Raw genomic sequence first — 18,998 nt, 5'->3', positions numbered from 1 at the left:
GTGGAGGATGAGCTGGTGTTGCCGACACATAGCCGGTACGGCCACATCGACCAGCTAGCTAGTGTCGCCGACATGCCGCGTTTGGCGCTGCAAGTCCGTCTCGGAGGAGCTGTTGCCGGTGGTCGCAAAGTTACATGGGCCCCTCCTCCATTACCTTGGTGGCCATGGCGGTGGCGAATGCTTGTCGCCGCGGGGCGTCATTTAGGTCAAGGAGAGGGTGGTCTGGCAGGAGCACCGTGCCACTCGGACTTCACCAAATCTGGCGAGGCGTCGGGCTGGGTCCGCGTGGACCCTTACCTCATGAAGGCGCGGGCCCGTGACCGGCTGTGGACCACCACGGAGAGGGCCGCACCTCAACTACATCGCCTCGAAGGGAAGCTCGCCAAGTACGGCGAGAAGTGGTCTCTGAGCAAGATTGATGCCACTCCCGTTGGTGGCATGGGCAACGGCAAGGCTCCGTGACCAGGCAGGGGTTGACCATGGTGGACCTCTGCATGATGTAGGAGGAAGTGGAGCATCTCCTCCACATGTGCCACACGGCACCCAGATAGGGCCACCGTCCCCCAACTCCCTTCCATTGATGGAAGGACCACTCCGATGACAATGATAACACACATAGTGATGGAGGTGTCACTGACCAGGCCGGCCACACATACGAGATCACCGTCAGCTACAAGGTAGTTTATGTTTTTTTAATTAGGTTTTAGTTGAACGGACGAAATACCATTCGTCTTATGTAAATTATGTCCGAAATTAAGTGAATTACATCGTGTTTACATGATAACCATCTCGTTTGTTCAAATTGTGTATGCGGACACGGTTGGATGGCCAACTTTCACACGTCCATGGACAAATACCGCGCCCGTGTTAGGGGTTCGTGTTGGAGATGTCCTAAAAAGCCTACTACTGTCACCTACTTTGATTTTTCATATGACATGGCAAAAGTAGGATCCCCTTGGACCCACCTTCCTGGCCAGCTCCTTTTCATTCTTGTTGCTTTGCCCCATCTCCTGTATGCCCTGTTTTTTTGACTCTGTTTTGCTCTTCGGAGAATTAGTTAACCAAGCCAAGTTTGGTAGTGCAAATTGAACTTGGAGGGCCTTGAGCTCACCATCAATTTTGTCTTGATTAGAGAAATATGTTTTCATGGTTCTCCTCGATGATGCACCTTCTGGTCTGCGCACTCCCCACCTCTTCATGATGGCCTTTGTTGATTTGGTTGAGAAACCCAGTGAGGTTGACGCATCATCGCTCGATTGGCTGGGCCCGATTCGTGCGAAGGTGTGGTGTCTTGATCCTGCCAGAGTGGATGGTCACTTGTGGGTTTCCCTTCATTCTCAACTTTCAGCATTCGGTTCGTGTGGAAGGGGCCGAGGCCCAGCAACAACCTCCCCCGCCTCCCCCTAAACCGTCATTGACCCATGGGGATGGTGGCAAAGACGATCAGTGCCTATGAAATTGATTGGGGCGAGCTTTTCTCCAAGTCTAAGTGGGAGAACATGGGAGAAAACATGAGGGGGATCTTCAAGTCTCGTGCCCCACGTGGGGGGGGGGGCATCGGATAAGGTGGACCCCAAGGATGGGCTAGATGCCCCATCTCGGGGGGTTTGCTCCAATGTTCCGCAGTGACCGACTTCCCTCCCTTTCGGGCATTGTGTATAAACAGCTCCCAACTGTAAGGATGATAAAATAAAATGGGCTAAATCCAAATAATTCCAACAGATATGACATTATATTCTCCATTTACTAAAGAGCATTATATACCGTGGATTCTCTTACTGCCTTAGCACAACAGCCTAACAGAATAAGCAAAGCATCAAATTTGTTAAGCAACGACAACAAGATAATAAACATAAGCTCTTTTAATATTGCTCAGGATGCGTATCCCTTACAAAGCATCCTTTCTACTGTTTTCATGACAGCGAGAGGTACAACTGAAAGATCATGACCGTTAATATGTTTGATGACCTTTCCAAAATTATGTAGCTGCACTGCAGTGCACGCACTACATGATCACCAGCTTAGCTCGATTTCGAGGCTGCGACCACACACACATAACTGCACGCACGCATCAGCCACTGCTGTCCATGACTCTTCAAAGCCACAGGGCGCCGGCTTGGCGGAGGAGCGGCACAAGCTGGCCGCCGACGTGCAGCGTCATGACCTGGTCGGTGGTGCCGACAAGCCTGCCGCCGATGAAGACGGCCGGCACGGGCGGGTTCCGTCCGACCATGCCAACGAGCGCCCTCTCGACGTCCTTCCCGCGGGGGTCCTTGTCCAGCTCGTGAACCGTCCAGCTCACGCCGAGCTCTGTGAAGAGCGTCTTCACCGCGTGGCACATGAAGCAGTTGCTCGCCCCAAAGATCACCACCGCCCGCTGCGACGCCAGCTTTGTCACTCTGTCCGCCATTGCTGATCGAGCGAATTGGTGGGTAGCAACTAGCAAGTAGGCTGTTGTTCTTGGGGATTTGTGATTGATCGATCTGATCAGGTCACTTCACTTGAGCTTGCTCTAGGCTGTTGTGTTCTTGGAGTTGGATGATGGTGATGACCCAACGGTGCTTATTTATAGATAACTGCGGCAAGTAAAGAAGAGGGGGTGGTCGGCGCGGTATTGCAGGCTTTAATTGAGGTGCAAGGGAATCGCTATGAGATGTGGCTAATCGGGAAGAATATATGTTCTTTGTCTTGCAATCTTTGCTTTTGGGAATTGGGAGAGGCCAAAATCACACAGTTAGCTATGAGCAGGAGAGTGGCTGATCCTTGATTTCTTTAAATAGAGCCCCGAATAAGTAAAAATGAAGAAGAATCAAGATTCGGGACAGGACGAACTTTTGTTGTTAGTATCATACATAGAAAAATGGTGTGAAGAATCAAGATTTGAGATAGGCTTAACTTTTGTGGTATCAACTAAATTAATGCTTCAGATGATAATTCAACAAGTTCCTGATAGGCTTAACTTTTGTGGTATCAACTGAATCAATGCTTCAGTTGATGATTCATCAGGTCCTGATAAGCTAAGGTCAGATCCACTCTTCTTTTGCGAATTTTTTGCCATTTGTGTGTGAGAAGGAATACTGGTTGTGTGGAGTTGTGGACATGATGCATCACATCTAAAACGTCTTCATCTAATGAATGCCTCAAAATTAAGTAGAAAAGTAGTGATGATGGATGGATTGTACAATTTTTTTTGGAGAAAATAAATAATTTTTAATGTGGAAGATGGATATCACAACTAACATTCGACATATTCACCTTGTTGTACCGTTTGAGCCCCCCCCCCCCCCCCTCCGAACACAAATGAAGTTTCCCTGCCACAATTAAGTTAAACTTTTAGTCATTTCTGTTCCAGATCCTCTCGCGCTCTCCATTGACTGGTATTTTGGGTCGGGGACTAGTAGCTGTGACTACGGGGCTGCCCCCAACACCGCGCGGGGTGCTGGTGTGCACTGCGGTGGCGTCGTCAGCGTCGGAGGCGGACCTGGTTGCGCCGCTCATCCGTTCGAAGTAAACCCTAGGTGGGGTTCGTCTTTTGCCGTGTCCACTCTTGAGCCTACTGGTCCAAGCCTGACTAGGTGGGGGTTCGTCTTCTACCTCGAGTTGCTGTCATTCCCATCTCTCCCCTACCCGCTAACTGGGCTCGCCTCTAAATCAGCTCGCCCATCGGCCCATTCCGTCTCAACCTCCTTCATGACGTGCGGACCGGCATATGCATGGCTTTGTGTGGATACTTAAAGGCAACCACTCCTCTCTGCTAAGGTTTCCCGCATCTCATTCTAACATCCGTCACTACCCTTTCCCCATCCGTTGAATCATCTTCTCCTCCCCCTCTCCCGCATTCCTTCCTTGACGTCGTCCTCATGGACAAATCACGTGGATCCTCCAGTGAGGCGGCCTTTGGTGGAAAGCACCGTACGTAGCGAGGGATCGATTGAGGCCGCTTCTGACCATGAGTATGAGGCGGAGCGTCGGTCAATACTGGAGCAGGAGCATGCGGCTCCTGAACAGGTGGCCTGTGACCGTGAGGCTTGGGTGACCGGACCGGAGTGGCTCCAAAGCGACGAGCGCAACCGTGTGGCGGCAGAGGAGGTTGCGGGTTCGGGAGCACCTCCGGCGCCGGCGCAGTAGGCGTGGGGCATGGCGGTGGCCCATCCTTGGGAGGTTGTTGTCAAGGGCATGGCGCTTGCTAGATCCGCGACCCCACTGGGTGGAGCAGATCCTTCTCATCCTCACTTTCGCCCTGACTCGTTCGGGTCTTGGTATGGCCAGGGCAGGGCGGCAGATCAACTAACATGGGCGGCAGTGGCCAACCCTAGCGGGGTGGATCTCACAACTCCTACCCCAATAAGGCATGTAGGTTCGCCCCGTTGGACCCCTCCTCCTCCTCCTCCGCTCAACCACCCTCTGGCGCCTAATCCTTGCCCCGCGCTCATCTGCTTTTCCTGCCCCTGTCCGGGACACTTCCAATCCCAGTGCAGCTCCCCCCACCCTTCTGTCTCACTTGTCGCGAGGATGGCCATCTTACTTTGGATTGCAAGAATCAATGCAAGCCCCCTGTCTTCAAGAGGTTTTGTGCATGGTTACCAAGGTGATCATTCCTCGCTCTTGAGGGGGACACACATCTGGATGTGGTGGTTCCAGCTCTGATTAATGCTGCAGTCATTTCTATTCAATCCCACAATATCTCTATTCAAACACCCTGTGTTTAACTCAAGGAATGGGGTCTCAAGGAGTGGGACTATCACACTACAAGAAACCTGGTAATCCATGACGAAATTCAGATGACGTTTTCCAAATCTGTCATGGATTTCCTGCTGCAGCCCCACAAGCCCGCGCAAGCCCGGTAAAGCCCGTGTACCTACTCACCATATAAATAGCTAACCCTAGAACCCTCCTCCTCAGCCCACTCCCGATTGCTCTCCACCCCCACCGTCCCATCCGCCACCCACCATCTACCACCTCTTTTCCTACCTCCTCCCATAGATCGCCGCCGGCCCTTCCCCTCCCTTTCTCTCCCCTTGTAGCTCCGACAGCTGCCAGATCCACCGCACCGCCACCCATCCATCCCTCTGGCAACACATCTCTCTGTCTCATGTGACCCCTCACATCGTGGCGAGCGCCCGCACATTTCGGTCATGTTGGCCACCGCGCAGCACGCTCGCAATATGGTCTTAGTCCTCCAACCTACAGTCCGGCTGTATCTGCCGCTGCTGGTATCCTGTGCTTGCCCGAGAACCAAATCTTGTGTCTAAGGTTTCAGTTGCACTTCATATCCATCGTCAGTGCGTCTTCGGCGGCTACTCTCCGTTGCACACCGTGCCACTTTGCGCCCTCTCCTCCTCGTGGATGGTGCCCATAGCTCAGTGCGCTCGGGCCCGTTGGGCTGGCCTGCAGCGACCCCCGTGCTTGAGGCAGAGCGGCTTGGTCATCAACGGCAAGGACCAGGGCAGTTGCGCTACATGTGCTTGGCAGCAACACGAGGTGAGATTCATTCCCTTCCACACCCTACTAGTCTTTCTCGATTTCCTATGGCCAATGTGAGATCTGAAATTAGATTACGCTGCTTCTGATTTTTTGCACGCATGGTTACTCCTAGCCCAACACAAAATGTCACCCGTTTCCATGGTAATATGCATTGTTAATTGTTGTGACATGTCGAGAAACTTCTTATAAGTGGACATTATTTCACTCACCTTTCTCTGTTTTCTTATTTTAGCGATTCAAGTGACGAAACATCCCATAATATTAAAAGTAGCTGCCAACATGTAGTCAGAAAGAAGGCTGCTCTATGCTTCCTATGACTTTATAGTAAGTACTGAGATGTTGTGAATATCAATGGCCTGTAGTCAGAAAACGTAGTTAGCTGCATGTTTCTTTCTATGGTGTTTTAATCATGAATGTCCGAATCTCCGGATTTGCAGTACGCAAATGTGATGTGAATTTTGAAGCATCTTCATGGGATTTGGCTAAGGAACATTATAATAATGCTAAGCCTCATTTCACAAGCCACAGATGCATATTAGATAATCTCTTATGTGAATACCAAGTAAGAAACAAAATCATCTAATTTTCTTAACTAAAAGCTGGTGGAGTTGCAATGGTTGGAACGTTATATTCTGTTTTTATTCAGTGTGATGAAACGAAACATGTACTCTAGGTAGTAGTTTTACTCAACGCTTGTGTAGTCATGGCAGAACACGTTATTTTCATTGCCTTAATTTGCAATTTTGATGCACTCGAAGGTGTGGAAGGAGAGAAATTCCAGTGTTTGACCCGGTGGTGAGCAGCGCCAAAAGAGTTCTGAACCTTGTGTGCGAGGATATTGCAGTCTCGCGATCGACGCGTTGCATCGCTGATTTGGGTTATTAGGTGAATTATGTCACATCCATCATTGACTTTGCTATGTTGTTCAAAGAAATATGTATACCTGCTGTTCAATTTGGATGCAATTTTTCTGCACATCCATTTGTTTTAAAAATAAATATTGTTATTATTTCAATTTAAGGCAATCAGAGCTCTTGTCGTTCTGCAGGTTTTCCAACGTACTTTCATGTTTACTGATGTTGTTAAACACAACAGCAAGAATAATGGTTCACCGGTCACCATTTTTACTGTCTCCTATGCATCTAATCAAATGTTTTCCAAGTTGTTTAAGCCATGAAATAAATTAAATCTGTAGTTCTTGCGCAAGCTGATCCAGGTTTGCTACGCATGCTCAAGCCTTGTTTACAAATATAATGGTTCATTTCATTATTGCTTCATGTAATAAATATTACTCCCTTTATGTAGTGTAATTCTTTGTGTTTTGCATTCTTAGCAGGTTTGGCAGTTAGTTCGTGTTACTATCGACCGAGGCTTTTTAGCAGGAATTACGTGGGTCTGAAAAGCTTCCTCGAAGTGGTGGTGTAGTGTTGGAGATTAAAATCATGTAGTAGTGCAGTTTCAATGATGTTATGTTACTTGATTTTTATTAAATGCTTATGCTTATAGCACCTTGTAAATATGCTTGTGATGTTTTGATATTAATTTTTCTTTTTGAAATCAGCCAAGATTGTTGGAAATTTGTATTGTCTTGTTGAATGAATATAATTGCATGTATTTTTGTAAATTATGATGCATTAAGAAGATAAGCTAGGGTGAAAAGAAGGGATAATCGGTTGGATTGGAATGCAATTATTGGGCCAAAACCTAATTGGGTTGGATACTACATGGGCCATGCTGGCCTCCATGTCAGATCCATGTAGATGCCATCTTAGCTCCACGTTACATTCATGTCATGTAAATCGGTGATGGATTGTTCCGTCATATCCTAGTTTGGGCCAGGAGGGCCTGTGGCAAATCCATGACGGTCAAGAACCGTCAAGGAAGGTGCTATATCAAATTATGACGCGATATACGTGACGGATTTCAAATCCGTCATGCATGGCCATGCATGACAGTTTTTGGATGATCCACGACGGACTGGGGCCGTCATGGATTAACAGATTTCTTGTAGTGTCATGTGCAACAGATCTATGCTTCGAAATTTGCGGTGGTGTTCCCCTCCAAGGAGAGTCTCAAGATGATTTTTCATGCACCAGTGATACGTCTCCAACGTATCTATAATTTTTGATGATTTCATGCTATTATCTTGTCAAACTTTGGATGTTTTGCATGTTTTTTATTTATTTTCTGGGACTAACTTATTAACTCAGTGCCAAGTGTCTGTTCCTGTTTTTTTACATGTTTTTGACCCCTGTCAGAGGAGATGTTGAAACGGAGTCCAAACGGAAGAAAATCCCCGAAAAGATTTTTTCTGAAACGGAAAAAGATCGGAGAACTTGGGAGCCAAGCCAGAAGAGACCCGGGGGCCCCACAAGCCCCCACCCCGTGGCCAGGGGGCGCGCCATCCAGGCTTGTGGGCTCCGTGGAGGTCCCCTGACCTAGATCTTGCGCCTATATATTCCCAAATATTCCCCAAAAAATCAAGAGACGATCACAATCACTTTTTCGCCGCCATAAGCTTCTGTCTCCGCAAGATCCCATCTGGGGCATGTCCTGGTGCCCTGCCGGAGGGGGATTCAGACACGGAGGGCTTCTTCATCAACACCATGACCTCTCCGATGATGTGTGAGTAGTTCACCATAGACATACGGGTCCATAGCTAGTAACTAGATGGCTTCTTCTGTCTCTTGGATCTTCAATACAAAGTTCTCCATGATCTTCATGGAGATCTATCCGATGTAATCTTCTTTTGCGGTGTGTTTGTCGAGATCCGATGAATTTTGGATTTATGATCAGATTATCTATGAATCTTATTTGAGTTTCTTCTGATCTCTCTTATGCATGATTTCATATCCTTGTAATTCTCTTCGAGTTGTGGGTTTTGTTTGGCCAACTAGATCTATGATTCTTGCAATGGGAGAAGTGGTTGGTTTTGGGTTCATACCGTGCGGTGACCTCACGCAGTGACAGAGGGGGTAGCGAGGCACGCATCGTGTTGTTGCCATCAAGGGTAAAAAGATGGGGTTTTCATCATTGGTTTGAGATTATCCCTCTACATCATGTCATCTTGCTTAAAGCGTTACTCTGTTCGTCATGAACTCAATACACTAGATGCATGCTGGATAGCGGTCGATGTGTGGAGTAATAGTAATAGATGCAGAAATATCGGTCTACTTGTCTCGGATGTGATGCCTATATGCATGATCATTGCCTTAGATATCGTCATGACTTTGCGTGGTTTTATCAATTGCTTGACAATAATTTGTTCACCCACCGTGATATTTGCTATTATGAGAGAAGCTTCTAGTGAACACTATGGCCCCCATGGTCTACTCCACACCATATTTTCAGCCTTACACTTTTTACTTCGTTGCTCTTTCTGCCTTCAGATCCCACTTTGCAAACAATCTTGAAGGGATTGACAACCCCTTTGAAGCGTTGGGTGCAATCTTGTTTGTGTTTGCGCGAGTACTTTGGACTTGACGAGGCCCTCCTTCTGGATCGATACCTTGGTTTTCAAACTGAGGGAAATACTTACTGCTCTTGTGCTGCATCACCCTTTACTCTTCAAGGGAAAAACCGACGGAAACCAGAGAAGTAACAAGAAGAATTCCTAAGCGTCAGGGAAGGACTTTTGTTGCCGTTGCAGAAGAATTTCTGGCGCCGTTTCCGAGGAGGAAGATCAAGTCAAGAACTCATCCAAGTAGGTGTCGCAAACTCATCTCTTGCATTTACTTTGTTTGCTAGTTGCCTCTCGTTTTCCTCTCCCCCACTTCACCAATTTGCCTTTTTCGTTCGCCTTTTCGTTCGCCCTTTTTCTCGCCTGCTTTTTTGTTTGCTTGCTTGCTTGCTGAAGTCACCATGAAAGAAAACACCAAACTTTATGACTTCTCGAATACTAATAATAATGATTTTATTAGTACTCCGATTGCTCCCGCCACTAGTGCGGAGTCATACAAAATCAATGTCGCTTTGGTGAATCTTGTTATGAAAGAGAAATTTTCTGGCCTTCCTAGTGAAGATGCCGCATCCCATCTCAATATCTTCATTGAGCTTTGCGATATGCAAAAGAAAAAAGATGTGAATAATGACGTGATTAAATTGAAGCTTTTTCCTTTCTCGTTACGAGATCGCGCAAAAACTTGGTTTTCTTCTTTGCCCAAAAATAGTATCGATTCTTGGGACAAGTGCAAAGATGCTTATATATCCAAGTATTTTCCGCCGGCTAAGATCATCTCTCTCCGTAATGATATCATGAATTTCAAGCAACTTGATCATGAACATGTTGCACAAGCTTGGGAGAGAATGAAATTAATGATTAGAAATTGTCCCGCTCATGGCTTGAGTCTTTGGATGATTATCCAAATCTTTTACGCTGGCTTGAATTTCTCTTCTAGAAATATATTGGACTCCGCCTCAGGTGGAACGTTCATAGAAATCACGTTAAGAGAAGCCACAAAGCTCTTAGACAACATCATGACGAACTACTCTCAGTGGCACACTGAAAGGTCACCTACTAGTAAGAAGGTACACGCTATAGAAGAAATTAACTCGTTGAGTGCTAAGGTGGATGAGTTAATGAATTTGGTTGCTATTAGAAGTGCTCCTTTGGATCCTAATGATATGCCTTTGTATTCTTTGATTGAGAGTAGCAACGCTAGCTTGGATGTTAATTTTGTTGGTAGGAATAACTTTGGCAACAACAACACTTTTAGAGGAAACTATGTTCCTAGGCCTTTTCCTAGTAACTCCTCTAATAACTTTGGCAACTCCTACAACAATCCTCATGGAAATTACAATAGATTACCCTCTTATCTAGAGAGTAATATCAAAGAGTTCATCAACTCTCAAAAGATTTTCAATGCGTCCATAGAGGAAAAACTACTCAAAATTGACGATTTGGCTAAGAGCGTTGATAGGATTTCTTGTGATGTTGATGCTTTGAAAGCTAGATGTGTTCCTCCCAAAATCAACATGGATGAAACTTTGAAATCTATACATGTTTCCATGATTGAGAGCCAAGAAAGAACTGCCCAAATTCGTGCTAGACATGAATGGCTTAAAAAGGCGTGTTCTCGTGATGAGAATCACGAAGATCTTAAAGTGCTTGGTGTGACTCCCATTGAATCTTTGTTTTCTTGTGTCAAACCTAATGATTATGGGGCTGGACATGAATCCACTTTGGTTGAAAAGTGCCCCAAGGATTTGGAGTCCATCTATCTTGATGCTAAAAGCATTAAAAATGGAGTAGAAGATGTTAAAACTTTGAGTAGTAATGAAATTACTACCGTGGATTTCAAGGAATTCAATTATGATAGTTGCTCCTTGATTGAATGCATTTCTTTGATGCAATCCATGTTGAACTCACCACACGCTTATAGCCAAAACAAAGCCTTTACCGATCATATCGTCGAAGCTATGATAAAAGTTCTTGAAGAGAAACTTGAATTGAAAGTCTCTATCCCTAGAAAGCTTCATGATGAGTGGGAACCTACCATCAAAATCAAAATCAAAAACTATGAGTGCAATGCTTTGTGTGATTTGGGTGCTAGTGTTTCTGCGATTCCAAAGTCTTTATGTGATGTTCTGGGTTTTAATGAGATTGAAGAGTGTTCTCTTAATTTGCATCTTGCTAATTCTACTATCAAGAAACCCATGGGAAGGATCAATGGTGTTCATATTATTGCAAATAGGAACTATGTACCCATGAATTTCATTGTGCTTGACATTGATTGCAATCCTACTTGCCCTATTATTCTTGGTAGACCTTTCCTAAGGACTATTGGTGCTATCATTGATATGAAGGAAGGGAATATTAGATTTCAATTTCCTTTAAGGAAGGGCATGGAACACTTTCCTAGAAAGAAAATAATATTGCCTTATGAATCCATGATGAGGGCCACTTATGGTTTGAGCACCAAAGACGACGATACGTGATTCTATCGCTTCTATGCCTAGCTAAGGGCGTTAAACAATAGCGCTTGTTGGGAGGCAACCCAATGAATTTATCTTTTTCTTTCTGTTTTGTTGCGTCCACACTTTCACAATTCTGTTGTGATTGTGTTTTTTTGTGTTTCTTTTTGTGTTTGAGCCAAGCAAAATCTTTATGACTAGTCTTGGTAATGGTTGTTTGATCCTGCTGGAAAAATACAGAAACTTTTCGCTCACGAGATAATTTTTCATTTTTATTCAGAAAGAGATTTTGAGTTGATTCTTTTTTTTTTGCTGATTGATATGCTTTTTACCCAGGCCTTCGTAATTGTTCAGATGTTTTGAGGTACCAGAAGTATACGAAGTATACATATTGCTACAGACTGGTCTGTTTTTGACAGATTCTGTTTTTGTTCAGTTGGTTGCTTGTTTTGATGAAACTATGGTTAGTATCGGGGGTACTAGCCATGGAAAAGTGAGAATACAGTAGCCCATCATCAATATAGATGGAATTCAAGTTTGCTACAGTACCAAAAGAAGTGGTAGTTTGTTTTCTTGTACTAATGTTATCACAAGTTTCTGTTTAAGTTTTGTGTTGTGAAGTTTTCAAGTTTTGGGTGATGTTCTCATGGACAAAGAGATAAGGAGTGGAAAGAGCTCAAGCTTGGGGATGCCCAAGGCATCCCAAGCCAAATTAAAGGACACCAAAAAGCCTAAGCTTGGGGATGCCCCGGGAAGGCATCCCCTCTTTCGTCTCCAATCCATCGGTAACATTACTTGGAGCTATATTTTTATTCACCACATGATATGTGTTTTGCTTGGAGCATCTTGTATCTTAGGAGTCTTTTCTTTTTGTTGTGTCACAATCATCCTTACTGCACACCTTTTTGAGAGAGAGATACATGCACTCATCGTGATTTTGCTAGAATGCTCATAGTACTTCACTTATATCTTTTGAGCTAGATACTTTTGCTCTAGTGCTTCACTTATATCTTTTGAGCTAGATACTTTTGCTCTTGTGCTTCACTTATATCTTTAGAGCACGGCGGTGCATGATGTGGTAGTTGGCTTATGCTATGAAAGTAGTCCCAAATGTGCTAGGTACCCAAAGAGGATGCAAAAACCTCCATCTTCATGTGCATTGAGTAGAAAGAGAAGTTTTGATTCCTCTCAATTAGTTTTGAGACGTGGATTCGGTAATATTGAGTGTTATGTTGGTAGGGTGTTGTGAATCTAGAGATACTTGTGTTGGAGTTAGTGATTCCCGTAGCATGCACGTATGGTGAACCGCTATGTTAGGAAGTCGGAGCATAATTGATCTATTGATTGTCATCCTTTGTGTTGAGGTCGGGATCGCGCGATGGTTTACACCTACCAACCCTTCCCCTCGGAGTATGCGTTTAGCACTTTGTTTCGATTACTAATAAAAACTTTCGCAACAAGTATGTGAGTTCTTTATGACTAATGTGAGCCCATGGTATAAATGCACTTTTGCCTCCCTCCATTGCTAGCCTCTCTAGTGCCGCGCAATTCTCGCCGGTGCACAAACCCACCAAATTCCTTCCTCAAAACAGCCACCATACCTACCTACTATGGCATTTTCATAGCCATTCCGAGATATATTGCCATGCAACTCCCACCGTTCCGTCTCATGACTTGTGCCGTCACTCTCATATTGCCATTGCATGATCGTACTAGATCGTTGCACATCCCGGTACACTGCCGGAGGCATTTCCTATGGAGTCATCATCATTGTGATCTTTGAGCTGTGAGTAAATAAAAGTGTGATGATCATCATTATTAGAGCATTGTCCCATGTGAGGAAAAAAGAGGCCAAAGAGCCCAAAAACAAAAAAAGGGGAGAAAAGAAAAAAGAGGCCTGAGAGCCCATATAAAAAAAACAAATGAGAGAAAAAGAGAGAAGTGACAATGCTACTATCTTTTTCCACACTTGTGCTTCATGATAGCACCATGTTCTTCATGATTGAGAGCTTCTTGCTTTATCACTACCATATGCTAGTGGGAATCTTCGTTTTATAACTTGGCTTGTATATTCCAATGATGGACTTCCTCAAAATTGCCCTAGGTCTTCGTGAGCAAGAAAGTTGGATGCACACCCACTAGTTTTCCTCTTGAGATTTCACATACTTATAGCTCTACTTCATCTCTTGTATGGCAATCCCTACTCATTCATATTGATATCTATTAATGGGCATCTCCATAGCCTATTGATACGCCGAGTTAATGTGACCATCTCCTCCTTTTTTGTCTCACAACCACCACCACACTCTATTCCACCTATAGTGCTATATCCATGGCTCGCGCTCATGTATTGCGTGATAGTTATAAAAGGTTTGAGAAAGTAAGACTGTGAAAACAATTACTTGGCCAATTCCGGGGTTGTCCATGATTTACATTAGTTGTGTGAGGATGATGGAACATAGCCAGACTATATGATTTTGTAGGGATAACTTTCTTTGGCCTTGTTATTTTGAAAGTTCATGATTACTTTGCTAGTTTGCTTGAAGTATTACCGTTTTCATGTCAATAGCAAACTATTGTTTTGAATCTTACGGATCTGAACATTCATGCCACGTGAAATAAGTTGCAAAGGACAACTATGCTAGGTAGCATTCCACATCAAAAATTCATTCTTTATCACTTCCCTACTCGAGGACGAGCAGGAGTTAAGCTTGGGATGCTTGATACGTCTCCAACGTATCTATAATTTTTGATGGTTTCATGCTATTATCTTGTTAAACTTTAGATGTTTTGCATGCTTTTTATTTATTTTCTGGGACTGACTTATTAACTTAGTGCCAAGTGCCAGTTCCTGTTTTTTCCATGTTTTTGACCCCTTTCAGAGGAGATGTTGAAACGGAGTCCAAACGGAAGAAAATCCCCGAAAAGATTTTTTCTGGAACGGAAGAAGATCGGAGAACTTGGGAGCCAAGCCATAAGAGCCCCAGGGGCCCCACAAGCCCCCACCCCGCGACCAGGGGGTCGTGCCATCCAGGCTTGTGGGCCCCCTGGAGGTCCCCTGACCTAGATCTTGCGCCTATATATTCCCAAATATTCCCAAAAAAATCAAGAGACGATCGCAATCACTTTTCCGCCGCCGCAAGCTTCTGTCTCCACAAGATCCCATCTGGGGCACGTCCTGGTGCCCTGCTGGAGGGGGGATTCGAACATGGAGGGCTTGTTCATCAACACCATGACCTCTCCGATGATGCGTGAGTAGTTCACCATAGACCTACGGGTGCATAGCTAGTAACTAGATGGCTTCTTCTCTCTCTTGGATCTTCAATACATAGTTCTTCATGATCTTTATGGAGATCTATCCGATGTAATCTTCTTTTGCGGTGTGTTTGTCGAGATCCGATGAATTGTGGATTTATGATCACATTATCTATGAATCTTATTTGAGTTTCTTCTGATCTCTCTTATGCATGATTTCATATCCTTGTAATTCTCTTCGAGTTGTGGGTTTTGTTTGGCCAACTAGATCTATGATTCTGGCAATGGGAGAAGTGCTTGGTTTTGGGTTCATACCGTGCGGTGACCTCACCCGGTGACAGAAGGGGTAGCGAGGCACGCATCATGTTGTTGCCATCAAGGGTAAAAAGATGGGGTTTTCATCATTGGTTTGAGATTATCCCTCTACATCATGTCATCTTGCTTAAAGCGTTACTCTGTTCGTCATGAACTCAATACACTAGATGCATGCTGGATAGCGGTCGATGTGTGGAGTAATAGTAGTAGATGCAGAAAGTATCGGTCTAATTGTCTCAGACGTGATGCCTATATGCATGATCATTGCCTTAGATATCGTCATGACTTTGCGCGGTTCTATCAATTGCTCGACAGTAATTTGTTCACCCATGGTGATATTTCTTATTATGAGAGAAACCTCTAGTGAACACTATGAACCCCAGGGTCTACTCCACACGATATTTCCAGCCTTACACTTTTTACTTCGTTGCTCTTTCCGCCTTCAGATCTTACTTTGCAAACAATCTTGAAGGGATTGACAACCCCTTTGAAGCGTTGGGTGCAAGCTTGTTTGTGTTTGCGCAGGTACTTTGGACTTGACGAGGCCCTCCTTCTGGATCGATACCTTGGTTCTCAAACTGAGGGAAATACTTACTGCTCCTCTGTTGCATCACCCTTTCCTCTTCAAGGGAAAAACCAACGCAAACCAGAGAAGTAACAAGAAGAATTTCTAAGCGCGAGGGAAGGACTTTTGTTGCCGTAGCAACCAGCTTTACGCTTCCTGTGAACAAGATAGTGGTCTTTTCTCATGATGTTGATGGTGCAGTTCAAGCTGTTGGGTCTCTTTATCAGACATGGGTTCTCTTCGATGTTGTGCTTTCTGTTCTGCGCACCCCACCCCCCTCTCATGATTGCCTTTGTTGATCTGGTTGGGAAACCCATTGAGGTTGATGCGTCATCGCTCGATCGGCTGGGCCCAGTTCGTGGCAAGGTGTGGCGTCTTGATCCTGCTAGAGTGGATGGTCACATTGTGGGTTTCCCTTCATCCTCAACTTTTAGCATCCGGGTTCGTGTGGATGGGACCGAGGCCCAGCAACAACCACAAACTCCCCCACCTCCCCTGAAACCGTCATTGACCCATGGTGGTGGCAAAGATGACAATGCCTATGAAGATTATTCGTCCGAGCTTTTCTCCAAGTCTGAGTAGGAGAACATAGGAGAAAACATGAGGGAGATCTTCAAGTATCGTACCCCACGTGGGGGGCCATCAAACAAGGTGGACCCCAAGGATGGGCTAGATGCCCTGAAGGTGGGGGCATCCTTGAAGGGGCTGAGACGCCCATCTCGGGGATTTGTTCCAATGTTTCGCAATGACCGACCTCTCCCTCCCTTTCGAGCATTGTGGATGAACAACAACCGACTTTCAAGGATGATTCTTGTAAGGTATTGAAGAAAAAAAACCCCGTCAAGAAGTTCCCAGCAAGAAGTAGTGCCTCATATGGCTCGAAACAGTCCATTGCGGCTGTGTGCAAGAGCTTGGATGCTGACGTGACGGCTGTTGCGGGGGAGGCCGGATCAGGAGGTGGTGGTTCTTTCCCTTCGGCTTATTCTGCCCCGGTCTGTTCGCCTGCTTCGACGACACGAAAGAGCAGGCGCCCCCATTACAATGGGTTGTTCATTGCAGACCGTGTGGCTGGGAGGGCTCACGCACGTGATGCGCCACCAACATGTACCCCTCCTCCTACTTCCCCTGCTAGACTTGTCTTGCCTTCTTTGTCTGATAGCCATTGTTTGCAAGTTATTTTTGATTCGGGTTTTGCTCTCAATAGTTTGATTAGCTCCACTTCTTCCTTCCTATTTGCCTTACGTGCTAATTGTCGGCATCGAAACCGGTAGATCTCGGGTAGGGCCCCCCGAGATGTGAGAATAGATCTAGGGTAACATGAGATAAAGAACACAAGGCTTTTACATAGGTACATACTCTCTCGATGGAGGTAAAACCCAACGTCCTAGTCTTGTTGTATTGATGATGTAGTAATTACAGAGTTGATCTACCTCGAGATCGTGAGTTTGTGGGCTAAACCCTAGGGGTTATGATATTGTTTATATGGATAATCATCATCTATCGACTAGCCTGGCCTCGACTTATATAATGCACCGGAGGCCTAGGATAACAAGAGTCCTAGTCGGCTACGACGGTGGAGAAGAGTCCTTCTCTTGATCACCAAGTCTTGTGGAATCTTCCTCGTATATGTCATGGGCTGCCCGAAGTGGCCCAATAGTAAACCTCCATGGGGGTCCTCGGCCCGATCCACCTGGTCAGGGGATGACGTGGTGAGTACCCTCTAGTCCAGGACACTGTCAGTAGCCCCCTGAATCGGTCTTCAAGTTGGGTACGCTCCTCGGTTCTTCTGAATAGTTCTTCATCTTCGACCATAGTTATTAAAAGTTGGATCAAAAAATTCTTCCCATCTCTAATATTGAGGATCGTCGAGGTGTATCGAAAGAGTTCACATGCCGAGCATCTGAGGAGCCCCTTTAAGTTCTCGGCCTTTATCGAAGCCTTGTTGTTTTTACGCCACACCTTGGTTTCTAAGTTTTTCCCGTGCGGCGGGGTGTCCTCTTGAATTTGAGCTCCAACGTCACATTGCATTCGAAGTGTCTTTCTATAGACGATCTCCAACGCCAGCCTGCATCCGAGGTGACATAGATCACATTGGTTTGAAAAGGTTGAAGGAGTCCAGTCGAGCTTAACATCAGAAATGTCCTCTATGGAGCCAACTACTTGCATCCGAGCTTTATGCCGGACTGATTTTGACCGGTGCAATTTATTGACCGCCGAGATGTATAGCCCGTATCCCTCCAGGTGCATGTCGGTCTCAAACCCGAGATCCATATGAAGGATGAAATAAAACCGTTGATCCCAGTAGCCCCCGAGACTCAGGTCGATTCGCGAAATTGTCTTGAGGATCAACTCCTAGCTCGACAGCATACTTAGGAACAGAAACACGGTGTGCATAGTCCCTGAGACACAGGTTGTATGCAGCCGACCAACCAGAGGATCGTAATCTCCTCAAAAAAAATTCTGCATTGAACTGTCAATGCAGTAGCCCGTGAACCATTGGTCGGGTGGGAACACCAGAGCAGGGATCAATGTAACCTTGTAATGGCTTTTAATTGAGAAGCGGAAAGCACAATATAAATGTTGGGTAATTTAATGATTCTATGTATCCAAGTACTTTACATCATTAATGCTCGGATGTGCATTGTACAAACTTTGTTGATCGACCATTAGCTTAAACCTCCTCAGCCGGGCAATCCGGTCATACGGTTTTATAAACAAAGGTATGCGAAGTGATATGTTATATTACTATTTAACGTAAAAACATCTTTTGGGGAAAATAGTTTCCTTATAAGTTTCTTTTTCGGAGGATATCATGTTTGACCATGACCATGAAAATAAAGAAGACACATGGTGTTGATGGAAGAATATGTTGGTGCGCTATTCATCCTGTCACCGAGGAAGTGGTCGACGTCGGGAAAAACATCGCCGTACTCAGCCATGATGAACGAAGATCCAACAATTGCGCTAGAGGGCTCCCGAAAAACCTAAATGCCTCTCTCACATACATGATCACAAGAGAGGTAGGGTTTTGGAGACATGCTGTCTCACGTAATCCAAGAGGTGAGATGGAAAATTATTGAATAAAATGAATGGGCGAAAGCCCAATAATTCCAACAGATATATATTCTCCATTTACTAAGGTATATGTACCGTGGATTCTCTTACGGCCTTAGCACAACGGCCAGACAGATTAATATTTACTCAGGATACTTATCTCTTACAAAGCATCCTTTCTAGTACTATTTTCATGACAACAAGAGGTACAACCACTAGTGGAAAACGGGCCTTTGGCCGGGACCCTTTTGTCCCGGCCTGCCTCTGGGCCGGGACTAAAGGCCCGGCCACGTCGCCCCAATTCTCAATGCCCCCCTCGAGGCTTTAGTCCCGGCCCGTAAGGAGCCTTTAGTCCCGGTTCGTGTCCCAAACCGGGACTAAAGGGCTACGCGGCGGGCAGTGGTGGTGGCAA

The 18,998-nt window shown here is 45.4% G+C and overlaps 1 protein-coding gene across 1 annotated transcript; it reads right to left on the bottom strand.

The window, feature by feature from the left end:
• Window positions 1-1,844: 1,844 nt before the first annotated feature.
• LOC123440817 (putative glutaredoxin-C2) lies at window positions 1,845-2,863 on the bottom strand. Its single transcript, XM_045117365.1, has one exon. It carries the CDS (start codon window positions 2,408-2,410, stop codon window positions 2,096-2,098), a length of 315 nt encoding a protein of 104 aa, XP_044973300.1. The 5' UTR covers window positions 2,411-2,863; the 3' UTR covers window positions 1,845-2,095.
• Window positions 2,864-18,998: the final 16,135 nt, after the last annotated feature.

This window comes from Hordeum vulgare, chromosome 3H, assembly GCF_904849725.1.
Source record: "Hordeum vulgare subsp. vulgare chromosome 3H, MorexV3_pseudomolecules_assembly, whole genome shotgun sequence".
In the NCBI taxonomy this organism is placed as follows: Eukaryota; Viridiplantae; Streptophyta; class Magnoliopsida; order Poales; family Poaceae; genus Hordeum; species Hordeum vulgare.
This window is presented reverse-complemented; position numbering and strand designations above follow the sequence as displayed.